Consider the following 15,072-nt stretch of genomic DNA (forward strand, 5'->3'; position numbering starts at 1 on the left):
TTGGAGTCTAAATTTTGCGCAGTTGTGATCGAAAGCCTTGGAAGAACGTAAAGCCGATCTCTTCACATTTGATTGTTTTTCGAAATAAGTGACAATTACGAGGCTCTTCGATTAGAACATTGAAAGTAAAAAACGAGATTTTTTCTTGAGTTCTTAGTCAAGACCACCGGTTATGAGTATATATTTATGCAGAAAGCAGAGGATATCGACGAACAGCGTATCGCGTTTTGCCTTTAGATAAAGCGCCCTTGTCCTGCCTCTTCGTTTCAAGATGGAATGATTTTCAACAAGCCTCTAAATTTTATTGAACCTTCCAGTGTATGGCGGAAGAATTGTGAATAATAATAGCATGTTCTAAGAATGTTACGTTTCGACGAACTGATGAAAAGTGCCATTCCGGAGAATCGAATCCGCTCGTTGGTGAGCACAGTTTTTTTGGGAATTCAGATTGAGAGGAAATTCAAAAGTTTCATAAAGAATTAACAAATTGAGGGAATAATAGTGAACGAAACGAGAAACAGGACAATTTTTTAGCGCTTGATTGGGGAACGCATGTACAGACCAGTGACGGAGGAGTTGTGTCGTCGTGGGGTGCTGTTGGCATTGAGGTAGGCGGTTGATGCCGACGAAGGTGAAGCGCCGGATTGGCTGTTTTGGCTGTTGTTGCTGGTGCTGCTGTGACTCGAAGCACTTCCGCTACCGCTCCCAACTAAATCATGCAATCAACCAACGAGAGACACGTTTTTCGATCAGCCAGTTCGTTTATTTATCGAATTCTCCTTTTAACCCTTTTTTTTTTAATTCTCCCACTGACCCTCAGCTTTGCCCTCGTTATGCATTGTCATATTTCATTTCTCATCGATGAATCTACGGATTTTCTACTCTCTTGTTTGTCGATGTTCACGAGTCATGAATATCTCGGGGCCGGTAAGCAAAAACTGTTGAAAAAAAATCGTTGATCAAGTTTACTTTGAAGTTGGTGATCCAATTGATTTTCATTATTTCAGCGAAGAAAGTTTGTTGTTCAATCAAAAGTTGGACGATTCGTTTATGGGGCGGGAGCGATTTGTTTTAAATTTATTCCAACGTAATCAGACGAGAACGAATGACCTCGATAATTACGTTTTTCTTGACACAATTTTAAATCAAAGTCGAGCTTCCCGATCGAACGATTTTTTTTCGCAGTATACGTGCTGTTATTGAAACTGGCGCCTCGAAATTGCTGTGTCTACGTGCATTTTTTGTTAACGGATATTAACTCGGTGCAAGGGATGCAACTAACGGTTAATTGGCTAACGACATGATCGAACTATCCGTGTTATTTACAGGGCGCGATCTACGACTACTACAATTGTGTTATTTTTTACTTCAAATATAGTGACGATCACAAATGTTATTGGAGATAACTAAATAGACGGAACGACGAGTGTGCTGTGGTTGAAAGAAAATCAAAAAATTCTCTGAAGACACACAAATTATTTATAAAAAGCTTATTGAATAAAAATGGTTATCGATCGGTCTCCGATGGGCAAAGTTTTTCTTCGCAGCCGTTCAAATTCACGTCGTCGATCGACTGCGAAATCCGCTCGCGTATGGAGCTTAAATTGCGTTTCGTAAGACGATTCCGCACCACGATTTCAAATCACACGAGCTCGTTGGCAGTTTTTTTTTTAAATTGGCTGGATTCAAGATGCGAGCAGGCGCGATCGTTTTTCCCAGGATAAAGTAACGTTTGACCAAAACCCGACTTTTCTGCTGAGATTCGGTAATTTTCAAACCGTTTTGAAATCGTCGTAAAAACGATGCACCGACGATTAAAGCGGTTAACGAGTGCGACTGGGATTCGCAAAAATCTTGTTACTCATGCCGCATACGAAAGACTTTGATGAGTTAATTCGAGTGTTAATGAACACGTCGAAGCGATGTTTTGTGCAGAGGGAAAGACCCACGGGCTCGTTCTACGTCATACCTTTTAGTAGATGAACCTTGGACGAGTAGCACGGCTCTCACGATCCATTCAAACGATATCCGTTTGACAATTTTTCACATGATTTTCTAAATCATTCAAATTTCCCATTCATCCTCAAATCTCGGTTTATCGATATCGCTTGTTCCTGTATTACGTATGAATTCCATTTTCGTGAGTTGCAACATTTGCGTCAACGAAGTTCCCGCGAATGGTTGCCAAAAGCGCCAACGAATTTATCTTTTGCTTATGCTTTTTCAGTCGCCTAATCTTAATGGAAATGCACGGCACCACACTGAACGAGTGTTAAGCATTTTTTCACGATAATCGTTCTCATTATTTCCAATTAATCGACGAAAACAACACGAAAAAGCACAAATCTCTACGAAGGCAAGTCAAGTGCAGCCTTTTAGTAGAGTGCAGGAGGTTTTTGAAACTTTCCTCGGAAAAATCCAAAATCCACAGTGTCATTACAATTTCCTCGTTTTTTTATGCTGTTCGAGCCAATTTTTTTGTCATTCGGACGACAACGAGACACTCGCAAGACTCTCAAACAATTCTTGCGCTTGTTACCTTGCGCCCCCTGCAGAAGGACCGCTGCAATCCCTAAGTGATTGCCAGGACTCTGGGGCTGTTTACTCGCCGCACCAGCGGCGCCCACCACCCTGGAGAATATGGATGCAGCCGCGGGACTGCTGGGTGGTGTACCCTGGGACGCGTACGCTGTTTCCGCAATTTCACGAATGAAAAAAAAAATTTTAAAACAAAAAACGAAAAGAAAAGCAAGAAAAAAAACTTCAACGAAAAATCCAAAAAAATATAAATTACGAAAAGTTCAATTCAATCTTTCAATTATTTGGTAAATATCAATAATAATAATAATAATAATAATAATAATAAATACGAACCGTTTGAAACCAACAAATATTTGTACAATAATACATAAAATACTCGTAATTAGTTTAACGCTCGCGCAATAAGATGTTTTGTTAGAAAACTTTTGGTATTTGTTTGAACGTCACTCTCGAGTAAAAAAATGGCAAAAAAGCTTATTATTTATTTGGGAGTTTTGAAAAGTTTTCTGCATTTTTTCCCGATGTAATATCGAATATATTATATATGAGGATTTCATGATTCCCGGATGTTCCGAGACTCGTTTTAGCATCTCGGTGCGCTGACAAATGGTCGTAAAACGATGATAAAATCGATTATCGTTACAGCGTGTTCGTTCTCTCGAAAAATGTTGACGCTGGTCGAAGGAAAAGTGGAGGAAAAGTTGGTCAGACAGTTGGTAGGTACGAAGAACGTTTGAGCAATTGATATTCAAAATGTTTTATGCAACGAGAGAGGAGGCGAAGCGCGCGAGAGAGGGACGACGGATGAAGAGTCGAACGGTACGTCGATTTTCGATGAGCATTCCGAAGGTAAAACTCCTCGAGACCGTATTTTTTTTAGACATTTGTATGCGCACAAGAAGCACGTGGCCCCGAAAGAGGGAGAGAGCGGATTTTGCACTAGACGCATTTACGGAAATAGAAATCTCGAGATGGCCGTGGCCTACCTGTGCCCCGAGCTCAAACACGGTGCGAACAGCGAGTTCATTTAAGCAATGGGTTTCACACGAATTTCATAACCGATGTGATGAATGAGCGAGGATCGTTCGATTCATAAAAGTACTGTGACCGAAAAATTGTTTTCTCACTCGTCCTATGCGCAAACGATTGATCCAAATTTGTCAGAATAATGAATAGAAAAACTCTTGTTGCAGTTAAATTAAACTGCGAGAGGTACGAGCAGTGGAGCACTCTGTTATTTAGTTGAAAATGGTAAATCATGAGGTACGAAAGTTCGAAGCTTCCGCAATCGCGTCGTGCGATGCATCAATAGAAATATGAGACTGAATTGATTCATTGAAACTAAATATTCGATCGAAACTCACTGTCCAATTGTTTCGAAGTTCCGGCAACACTGGGCGAGCTTGCGGCAGCCGCCATTTCGCCAATTAACGTGGAAACGCACCGAGCCTTGTTTTTCCTTGAAATTTTAACAGTTTTCGGTTCCACTGCCTCTCGGATGTCAACAAATGCTGTCGTCACATCCTCTGCTCATTGATGAGGCGAAGAAAACTTACGAACGTTCAACTATCAACGTGTCTAAAAAGCTACCGGCAAACTAAAAACAAAACTTGTTTTTGTGCCGCTACAGAGACATGGGAAAAGACGAAGGAAAGAGGGAGCACGAGAGTGACAGATTTAAGATGGATGTCTCGTTTGCTCGCGCTCAGAACCTAAACTGAAAACGCCTCGTTGAGCTCAACGAGCATTTCCCTCGTCTCTATCTCATTCTTGTTTTTCGCTATTTCTCTTCATCTCGTCTGTCTTCGTCCGACCGTTCGCAGCTTCACTCATTCTCTTATTCATCAACCAAGACGAACTTTTACTACTATAGATCGCTAATTTTACTTTCTCTCTTTCGTTGCGGCTAATTCCTTCGTGCATCTCTCTTCGTTTGGCCCACTTCCTCTCCTCTTCCGTCCTTATTCTTTCTGTCGTTTCTCTATCCTCGTCTCTGTGCCTTCTTCTCCCACTCTTGCTGTGCGTCTCTCTTTCTCTCTCCTTCCCTCTCTACCAGTTCTTTCACATTTTTGACGTCGCGAGCGCTCACGCAGCGCTCCAATACATTCGACAAGATAAAATGAAGCTCACGAGGAGACACACGTGCGCGTTAGCACGCCCAGTAAATTTAAACTCGTTTTATTTGTGCTCGAGGCATATATCCAAGAATAAATTTTAACTTGCTTGACCGCTGTACAATCGCTGCGACGAATCGCTTTGTGCTCGAAACGCTCTCTTCCTCCTTTCATCGGCTATTCAACTACGAATTCAGTTTCTATTAAGCTCCATCTCGATTCTGTCATTATTTATACTATTCATAGAATATTTGAATTACGTGAATTTGGAGTATTTGGAAGCCTGCTGACTGCACGAAGCGCAGGCTTCCAAATACTATTGGGTTTTTTTTTTTTTTTTTTTTTTCAATTTCCTCTCCGACAAAAGCATCAATACTATGTGAAATCGTTGCACCGTTAATCTGCTGTTCGTCTTCGGTCGTTTGAATTTCTTCGGTTCATCGATACGTTCAGTACAAAAAATTTTTTATTCCCTCCGAACAATTAGTGCGCATGCAATTGAGGATATTCGCCAAGAAGTGTTACGTCGTCGGTATCCCATGGGTGAGAAGCTGAGGTTTTAGCAATTATCGGAAAAAATGCAGAAAAATCTTTTCTTCGGTATCCGCATTCGCACGCTTCGCCGCGGTCCTGGGAGAGCGAAAGTCTTTCGTCGATGCCACTTATTCGACGAAGTATAAAAATGGAGGTGTTACTTCGCATTGGTATGGAAAAACGTCATTCGTTTATCGGAACGCAACTCGCATTGTGATGAATTCGTTGAACAATTGCAAGAAACGAATGACGCAAGAAAAGATGAAAAATTTGAAAATTTTAACGACGATCAAAAGTGTTGAAACAAAATTGAATAAGAAAACTTGAATAATTCGTTATCGAGTGTAATTTTTGCTTGTTAATCGGACGAGCGTTAGTCACTATTCGTCGAACACTTCGAAGCTATTTGACGAAAAAATGTTACCAGCATTAACGATGTTAGTCGACGATAGCGTGGTTACTATTGGTAGCCTCGATCAACCGGGGAAAATCGAGGGCTGAGAGATAGTTCGAGATTCACAAGAGGCGACGACGACGATCGATCGTTATGACGAGAAAAAAAAATGAATGCCCAAGCTGGTACCAATGTAACATGGCCCCTTTGTGAAACGTTTCGAAGCTCGTTCGAGCCAAGTTTATCACAGCGATACGAATGCTCATTGACGTTCGTTTAATCGAGTATTAAAAACGTTTTCGATGGCTCAGCTTGGGATGAATTTTTCAAACAAATATTTCGTTCCGCTCGAAATTCTCATTGGTTACATAGTTCAACTCGAACTTTCAACATCCACGAGTCATCACGAGCTTCACCACGTTAACAACTACGTACTATACATACAAGTAATTAATATTATTACGTAAATCGTGAGAAAAATCATTTTTAGCATAATCATCACAAGTTAGATCATTAAAAAGAATCGAAATTATGCAACTGAGACAACGAAAGAAGGACAAGCTTGCGACATGAAAAAAGAATCTCGGTATCCAAAAGCCTTTAAACTTTTGTACGTTTTTTCATATTTTTATTATTTTTTACCAAATTTTTTCACTACCGAGAAACTTTTTTTCAATGCCGATTGGCAAAATAATCATCGCGTAACAAAAGCCGAACAATAATCGAGCGAACACAATGAAGAAAAAAAAAAACACAGACACCATAACACATTTAGCTTTAATAATGATAACGTTATGTCACAATTGCCATTGCAATTATCATTATTAGCATTATCGTTAGCTTATTTTTTTTTCTTTTTTGTTTTGTTTGTTTTTTGTTTTCTTTTACTTTGATTATTCTTGTTGAAATACTGTATATTTAGTTTTTAACGTTTGTTTGGTTGGTTTGGTGCAATTTGGATTACCTTCGGGTTCTTTGGCAATGACCGTGCTGCTCCGGTCGACGCCGCCCTTCTTATCCTCTGTACAACATACACACATATACATCACGTACGGATATACGCAGATTCACGGTTGTTTTATAGTTTGTTACAATAAAATGTAATAAAAATATTGAATTTTCAAGTTTTTTTATTTTCACAATTATTTTGAATTTATTCAGAGGTGTTTTTTCATCTTTTACATTTTCTTCGAGGCCCCTTTGTTTTACATCGGAGCCGTCGTTCCATAATGACGGGGATCCTCATCCAAGAGAGGAAGGAAACTCAATTTTTACAGTCGAACGATCGTTTACCGGTTTTCTATCTACACGAGTCCTTTTCTACCCCCGCCCTATCTGCCCTGCTTTAGAAATTTGATTTTCTTCCACGTCAAAGGGTGCTGAAATACGAGTCGAATGTTGATCCACGAGCTGGTTACTCTACGTTACAATGGCTGCTATTTTTATGCGAAAAAAAACTAATCGATTCGTCGAATTGAGATAATTTGAAGCAGACGATTATCAAAAGTTTAATCCAACTCTAACGAGGGGGGCTTAGCTGGTGAAATGTTACTGATATTTGACTCGATAATTCTATCGTAACATTGGACAAAATTGTTGTCTTGACTCGAGAGCTAACCTCAACGTTTCCTCGGCGAGGTTCTGTTTAACGCGATTTTTCTTCTTCATCCGAGGTTTATTAGAACTTTTTGTTTTTCCTTTTCGAAGGGAGGATACTAAGGGAGAACGTGCAGAGCAGAGGAGACATGCACCAAGCTTTTTGTCAAGTCATTCATCAAGTGCGAATCGGTTTTTTTGTTCTCAGGGTAGTTTTTTGCCCCTTGTCGATGGTCGCGGTTCGTGATTTAGTTTTTCCGCTTGCTTTTTACATACTCCTGATGACTGTGAAAGGGAGACGAGAGACACTGGTGTTAGAGAGGGTGACAGAAGACGAGTTTCAAAAAGCGAGACGACGCATTCAAAGTGCACGTGACTGCAAAGTGAACGACGAAAAAAAATGAGTTTGAAAAATGTCGAGGATCGAAAGGTTCTGCGAATCGCAAATGTCGTTCGGGAATATTGACGATTCATGAAATTAAAAAAATCAAGATCGTCCCAACGACTTCGGTTGTAATTGTAAATTCGAAAAACTGATCGCGTATTTAAAAATTGCACGAAATATGTCAATAAAAGGATTGGTTCGCTGTTAAAATTGTTGAGTTTACTCGTACTTCAAATTATTCGCCATTTGTAAATAGCAAATGACCAAAAAATTATTAACACAAATAACGATCCCGTGTGACATTGTATTAATGGTTTCTCTTTGAAGACGAAGCGAAAGAGTCCGAAATAAAACTGTGAAGGGAAAATTTGTCACGTAATAGCAAGCCCCAGGAATATTCGTACGCGCTTTTTTATTATTCGATGTGTGCATAGAAAATAGAGTAAAAATAAAATTAAATTCATGGCAGAGACGAGGGAAAAAATGTGTGCTCTTGGGACGAGTAATCGACGTGGCTAAAAGTATACGTGAAGGGTGTTCATAAATCCATAACACCCGAGATTGTAAAATAATCTAAATAATATATAAAAGACAAACAGAATGCAATTATTGTTGCGAGTATAATGTAATCGGAGAGGGCGTACACTGATAAATTTTGGCTTCATCATTTCAATCAGGTGATTCAATTGGATCGATCGTGTTGGTGTGTGAGAAAAAATGGGGATTCCATGACAAGACGAAAAGTGCACAATGAAAAAGTAAATTTCGGACGACGGTAGGACTGGAATGGAAAATCCTTGAAAACGGATTGCTTATCATCGTCGAATATGCGAAGAAATAAAAATATCAGAAATTACGAATGCATGAACGTTGAGAATTTTTTTTTGCAGGAAACTATCTTCCCAGAAATATTAAAGAATTTTTCAAAGTTTGTCCGTTCGAGGGACACGGATTCCGATGAGCAGCATACCGTGTTAAAAATTACCGAAAAAACGATGTTTCAAAGCGAGTGGTACAATCAAATGTGACAAAAAAAAACCAGAATTCGAAAAATCCTCAAGAATAAAAAGGAATAAAAAAGTCGGATTTTTATCAGTCTCGTTGAGCTCATTTTCATGAAGGATTTCGTTTCCATGGCGTGCGATACGTGATCAAAAGATTAGTCTATGGGTATAAGTGGTGAACACACACACACACACACAGTGGATGTAAACGCGAGTGATTTTTTTCCGTAAGATGATTTTACCGATTCCCTGTTAACTCGTTGAGAAGGAAAATTGTTTTTTTATAATCTCACCCCAACCTTATTTTTCATTGCACGTGTTTAAGTTTTATTTTATCTAACACAATCACAGGTTCCTAATGAAGCTGTATTATTTTAAAAAATCTAGCTATTTCATTTTCTCTATGCGATCGCAAATAGAACGATCAAAAATAAACATTTAATGCAAAAGCACTGAATCTCAAAGGACTGATCATTTCCACGTTATTTTCATTATTTTTTTCGACGCAATATCACGATGAACTGATCAATCCCTTGTTAAATTAAATAAACTTACTAAAGCGACAGATATTATTCGATTAAATAATCAATTAATATTCATAATAATACCAATGATAATAATAAAAATGCTCAGAATTTTTATAGAAAAGAAGAGTGAAAAACTTATGGAAAAAAATCGTTGAAAAAAGTGCCTCTAAGTCCGATTCGATCGAGTCGGTCGTGTCGAGTGATAAAACTCGACTCGAGAAACAAAATCGAATCTGCGTGACGAAAGTTCGTAATTGAACTCGAAGCGTTGAACGAAAAGTCATTTGTGGAGACTGGATTAACGTCAAATTCGAAAGAAAAATGAAAAACTTCGAGTTCAAAACCCGGTTTGGGTACGTTTATATATATTTTACAATTATTTACAGAAGCGATAAATAGTGAGAGATTAATGAGGAAGATATGAGAAAAGAAAATCAAGTAGATCAGAACGAGACGGTGTAGTGAGGCATTTAATCATTTCAGATTTTCGTGTGTTTCTTAGAAATAATTACAGTCGGTGTAGAGACAATAAATGAGGTGGTTAATAGTACAAAGAATTTGACGAATAAAATTTGAATAAGCCGAGTGGAATAAAAAAAACTGAACAATGTAAACGAAATAAATAGATAAATATTGATAGACCTTACGCCACAGTAATAATGAATAAATAAATTGTACGAACGACAATGCTGACCTGATTCGATCGCCTGAAGAGTGAACCCTTGAAACTCAAGCGATAATATAATAAGTTCTATAAAATCGAAGATATTTCACTGCGCCTCCTTGTTTAATTTGAATTTTTTCGAACGTTACACAGAAGACCGAAGAAATCGAGATGAACGATGGGAGAAAAAGTGCGGCAACTTCTCTCTCCTCATAGTCGATTCGATGATTTCGAATCGAAATAACGAAACAAATTCAAACTCGACGATTGAAAAGAAAAAATGTAGCACGTGTGTTATGGATTTGTAAGCAACTCCTTCGCCAACTGAATAGCGTTTCGAGTGTCCCGATCCCCGCCCCGTTGAACTTCAACAATGACAGCGCGTGTTCGTGTGAATTTTGTTTATCGATCGCACGTGCTCAACTATTTATGTCATACGATTTTACGCACATTCGGATGTATGTCGCGTGTGCTTTTTTTACGCAGAAATCGTCGAATAAACACGAGATCGTAGACTGAAAAAAAACTTGTCGTACGTGCTTGGAAAATTTGGAAATTCGGATTTTCTTTCTGAAACATTCTCAGAGTTTTCGTTGCACAGCAAGTCCAACTGAATTTTCAATCATTTTGTTTTTCGACAAGTTTGTTTTCAGTGCGACATCTTTCGTGGGTGGACGTGTACGCGTGACACAACGACATCAACGACAGCGGCGATAATTGTGAGTGCACAAACGATCAGTGAGGCAATACAGAACACGATTCGAATGTTCTATCGACCGTACCAACATCATAACTTCAATTTTTTCCATTAATGATATTCCGACACGTAAAAATTACTGTGAGTGGAAGGCGAATTATCAGCGGATGCAGCTTTTTTTGAGGCAATTTAATTCGCCTTAAGAGACAGAAGCGGCGACGAGGAGACACCACGAGACGAACGGAAACTTGTTTTTTCTTGAGACATGTTCGAACCAAAAATCATTTTTGAATCGACTAGTTCAAAGTGCATACGCTGATAACTCTTTAAATCGTGTTGATGATTCATTGAGACGGGAAAATAATGAAGTGGAAAGTGATCGGAATTGCTCATGCAACAGGAAATTTCGTCTGTCGTTGTAGTCGCCGTTTAAATGATGCAGGAAACGTGTATTTCGCCCCTTCGTATCAGCCCCCCTTCCTGCAATATTCCACGAATTTTCTTCGAATCATTCGTAAATAAAAGAACGCCTGGCGCGGGGGCAAAAGTTTAGAGAACTCCCCGTTGCTTTTCCCTTTCTTTGCTTTCTCGCTCCTCTTCCTTTTTCTCTCCCTCTCTTTCTCTCGCTCTCCTCTCTCTCTCTCTCTCTCTCTCTCTCTCTCTCTCTCTTGATCGACGATAACCGTTGAACAAGGGAAAAAGCATTTTATTTCAGGACTACTTTCTGCGCTCAAAACATATCGAATGAATTCAAGATGCAGGGGAGCAAAAATAAAATGAAATGTGGCCTTTTGGGTGGTCCTGGTTACTTCGGTACCAGTAAAAACCGATTGTTCACGAAACTCTGCCAATAATCATTGTTTTATTGTCTAAAACACTATCGTTTATATGTCAAACAATAAAGAACGAACAAACGGTATATTTTGGTCGACGAAACGAGTTTTTATTTAGCAAATTGAGTACGAACAACGAGAAGAAATGCAATTGCTCGAATTTCATGAGTTTATATGAACAAAAAAACTCATAAAAATAACGATTCTGAGTCTGTGAGCGTAACGATTCGGGCGAACGAGTTACTCGTTTCGACCTTGATCCCATTTTTTCTCGCTGTGCACAATTTTCCATCGAAAAACTACAGGAATTTCAATACCAAACGGGAGTTTATTTGTTTTTTTTTCTCCGAACTAAATAAAACTAAAAAGGGAACGTATCGAAAAGATTTTCGATTATTGTTCAATGCTCTGATTCGCCACGTTTCACAGTGACGAATCTCAATGACTTCCTTCGTACGACGTTATGCAAAATTACTCTTACGGGGGATGAAATACTTCTGAGGAATTTCGTGGGGAGTAATTCTCAGGTTCTACTTTACTGCTCATAAAAATAACTACGAGATGCTGCAGCTATCGATTTATCTCCCTCGTGGATTGTTCGTCATCCTTTGAAATTTGTTTTTTTTTTTTAATTTTTTTTTTTTTAATACTCGTAGCGAATAAGCAAAATATGGCGGATGGATTTCGAAGGCGGATTTTTTGAGTTCTGGGGCTATCCCAACCGATAACTAGTGATTTTTGGTCTCCCTCTCAGTCTTCAACTGGCTCTCACTTATTGTTTCTTCGTCTTTATTTTCAGAGCTTTCAATACGTCCTTCACGCTCGATCAATCAACGAAACGTGATATTTGCGTTATTATCGCTCATCAACGAGATGGATTCGCGCTCGAGACGCGAGTGAAAAAAAAATGATGCGCGAGATACGTTATCGTAAAACTACAAAGACATTTTCAATCTACGAAATCGCGACACTAACGATGACATTTTCGTCAAAAAATACACAATTTTAAACTGCACTGTTTGGACGAAAGTTGCTGCTCGCTTCAGCGGATATTCAGTCAATAATTTGACTCTCCAGCAGCGTTACGATTCTCCGAAAAATGTAACGTCGACAAAAAATGCTCAATCGGATGCGCAATTAAAAACGTCTTTTTTCATGAACAATATTAAATATGCCAAATTGGAGCAAAAGCGAACTAAGAAACAACGTATTTTTCGTGTTCCTACCTTTAACGTCATCGTCTTCGATCGTGGTGCTGCTGTCGCTCGATTCTTTCACCTGAGATCCATCCCCCTTCTTCGTGACGATGCTTCGAACTGGAGCACGCAATAAAACATGAGTAAACTCGGTGCATCAACGATCAAATAAAATTTCTTAATATTTATCTATATATGTATATATATTTTTATCGAAGTACGTGGAAGGCTAAATAATGAGAGGGCTCGAGGCTTGAATAGAAATTTCGTGTTTTCGCGTTGTTACGGGCGTTTAATTGCATAGATACGAGAATAAACGATACGTACGTGGTACGAGGACGAATTAAACGATAAATACAGATACCCCAATTATCTCACATAACGTACATCTCGTTTATAACGTTAAAAGTTTACAGAGAGCCAAATATATTTACTTACAAAACACAAAATCATTGAGCCGAAACTTATCATAGTTCAACTGGAATCTTTGTTTTCTCCATTCGTCGGTTAAAGTTATCGTGAAAATTCACTAAGCATCTACGAAAAGTCGGTTAAACTTGACTAAGTAAGTAGAAAGATTTGAGAAGACATTTCACTCGTGAGTCGAAAATTTTGGCCAGCGAGTTGAACAGTTAAAGAATCAGCGGCATTGAAACTATGAATTGCGACGAGAAAGTCGTTTTTTTAAATGCATCGACTTAAACACGAATAAGCAATTTTACTAGAAAGCAATAATTTCCAGCAACGAATGACGATGGGATTCGTAGACGAAACGTTGATACCGAACGAATTGAAAAGAAAATGCGAAACATCGAAATAATAATGAAACGAAAAGCAGTCACTGCAGCTACCAAATAATACACAAATCCCAAAACATACTTTTACGGAAATGGCAGAATAAAAATAATATTTATCGTTCCGTTAGTTCCACGTGAGTCTTGAATGAAATAATGACGTTGTTGAATCAGCATCGAATCGTAAAAACAGTGAATGCACGCTTTACTCCACGCAGTAATAAAAACTGTCATTGCGTGTTTCTCGACGACAGCCAATGCGAGTCGCGGTATACTCGCTGGTTCGATAATCAAGTAGTCATGGACGCTATTCAGTCAGACCTCGCAAATAATTGCTTGTGGTTCGGTTGCTTCGCGAGCGATCATTGTTTCACTCAGGTCTTCAAAATCTCAATTTAACTTCCTTTAATCCACAAAATTAACGTTAAAAAATCGCATTCGCGAGTTCAATTTTTCATATGTGTTGTTTCGTTTATTCTCGATTTCATTCGGTGATTAATCCGATAAGTGGTCTATAAATCATTGGCCCACCATGACGAGATTTTCTATAAATATATATGCATATATATATGTGAATTTACGAATGAAAATAATAACGCATTATTTCGTTTAACATTTGTATGATATTGTATATAAAAAAAATTAAAAAAATAAGCTTTTTCCAAATTTCATACTTTTGATTAAAATTTGTTTATCGACTCCAAAACTTATGAGTCGAACCATAATTTCTTCGATTTCGAACGACTGTGTTGTTATTTTCAAAGCACTTAAAAATTAAGTTAAATCATGAAATTGCGTAAAAACTAAATGGAGATTAAGAGTGAGAGTTCGAGCAAGAAAAAATTTCGTATCAAGTATTCCCCGTGTTCGTATTCGTGGATGACGAAAAAACTCGAATTAGTATGATTTTTCACGCTCGAATCTGCCATGATTCATTGGAAGTACACCGCCAGAAACATGGTTTTCCCACTGAGAGTAAAAGTTCGTACATATACAACGATGAATTAAGTTATCTCGAGTCCCATTTCAGTGCATATAACAGTTAGGGTACAAATTGTACGAGCATGCTGTATAATCGAACATTCAGAATCACGTGTAATCGGAAATTAGACGAGGATAAAGGGAAATTGAATATCTATACGCATACATAATTGGGGAAACACAGACGATAATGGACATTCACAGAATCAACCAGAAGCATGCGAAGTATTTCTTGACACGCAACATTTTTTACTCGTCTATGTATACATACGACATTACAATTTCAAGATTCCAGCAAATCGAAAGAAAACTAATTTAAAAAAAAAAAAAAGCGTAAGCCTCGTGCACCAAAAAAAGTTCCAACCGAGCAAGCGAATTTTCTGTTGGTCTCTCCTATTCTGCATCAGCATTTAGTACGAAAATTCCGTGAATATTTCATTTCAATGAAAAGCTTTCATTCACTCTAAAGAAAAGTGTATTCTCGAGACGAGTGAACTAGAAATCGGACGAGAATTTGAAACTCTATAAAAGACAAAAAACAAAAAAAAAACTATACGTTCGTGGGCCGTCGAGATATTATTGATCTGGCAATTAGTTTGATGTTTTCTTTTGGTTTGAAAATAATTAGTGGATAAAATTGAAAAAAAAAAAAAAAAAAAAAAAAAAATTCATCAATCGGTATGCATTAAAACTGGTGAGAGAGTTTTTTTGGCTAGTGTAAGAAATATGTAAAAAATTTCATGGGTGAGTTCGTGTGTATGTAGAAAGTAGTGAGTGAACAAATAAATCGGTAGTGGAGTCAGAAAAAAAGT

General features: G+C 38.2%; 1 protein-coding gene across 22 annotated transcripts in view; it reads right to left on the reverse strand.

The window, feature by feature from the left end:
• The window catches only part of CaMKII (Calcium/calmodulin-dependent protein kinase II), a 103,393-nt gene that overhangs the window by 15,077 nt on the left and 73,244 nt on the right, over positions 1-15,072 (reverse strand). For 6 of the 22 annotated variants that reach the window (XM_043416715.1, XM_043416717.1, XM_043416714.1 and 3 more), the window contains 3 exons: positions 12,516-12,605; positions 6,548-6,604; positions 2,540-2,689 (listed from right to left, as the gene is read on the reverse strand). In XM_043416715.1, coding sequence (XP_043272650.1) covers positions 2,540-2,689; positions 6,548-6,604; positions 12,516-12,605 — 297 coding nt within the window. Of the gene's footprint in view, positions 1-562; positions 710-2,539; positions 2,690-6,547; positions 6,605-12,515; positions 12,606-15,072 lie in introns of all 22 variants that reach the window. The other 16 variants (XM_043416727.1, XM_043416728.1, XM_043416730.1 and 13 more) reach the window with 5 other exon arrangements.

Source organism: Venturia canescens, chromosome 4 (assembly GCF_019457755.1).
Source record: "Venturia canescens isolate UGA chromosome 4, ASM1945775v1, whole genome shotgun sequence".
In the NCBI taxonomy this organism is placed as follows: Eukaryota; Metazoa; Arthropoda; class Insecta; order Hymenoptera; family Ichneumonidae; genus Venturia; species Venturia canescens.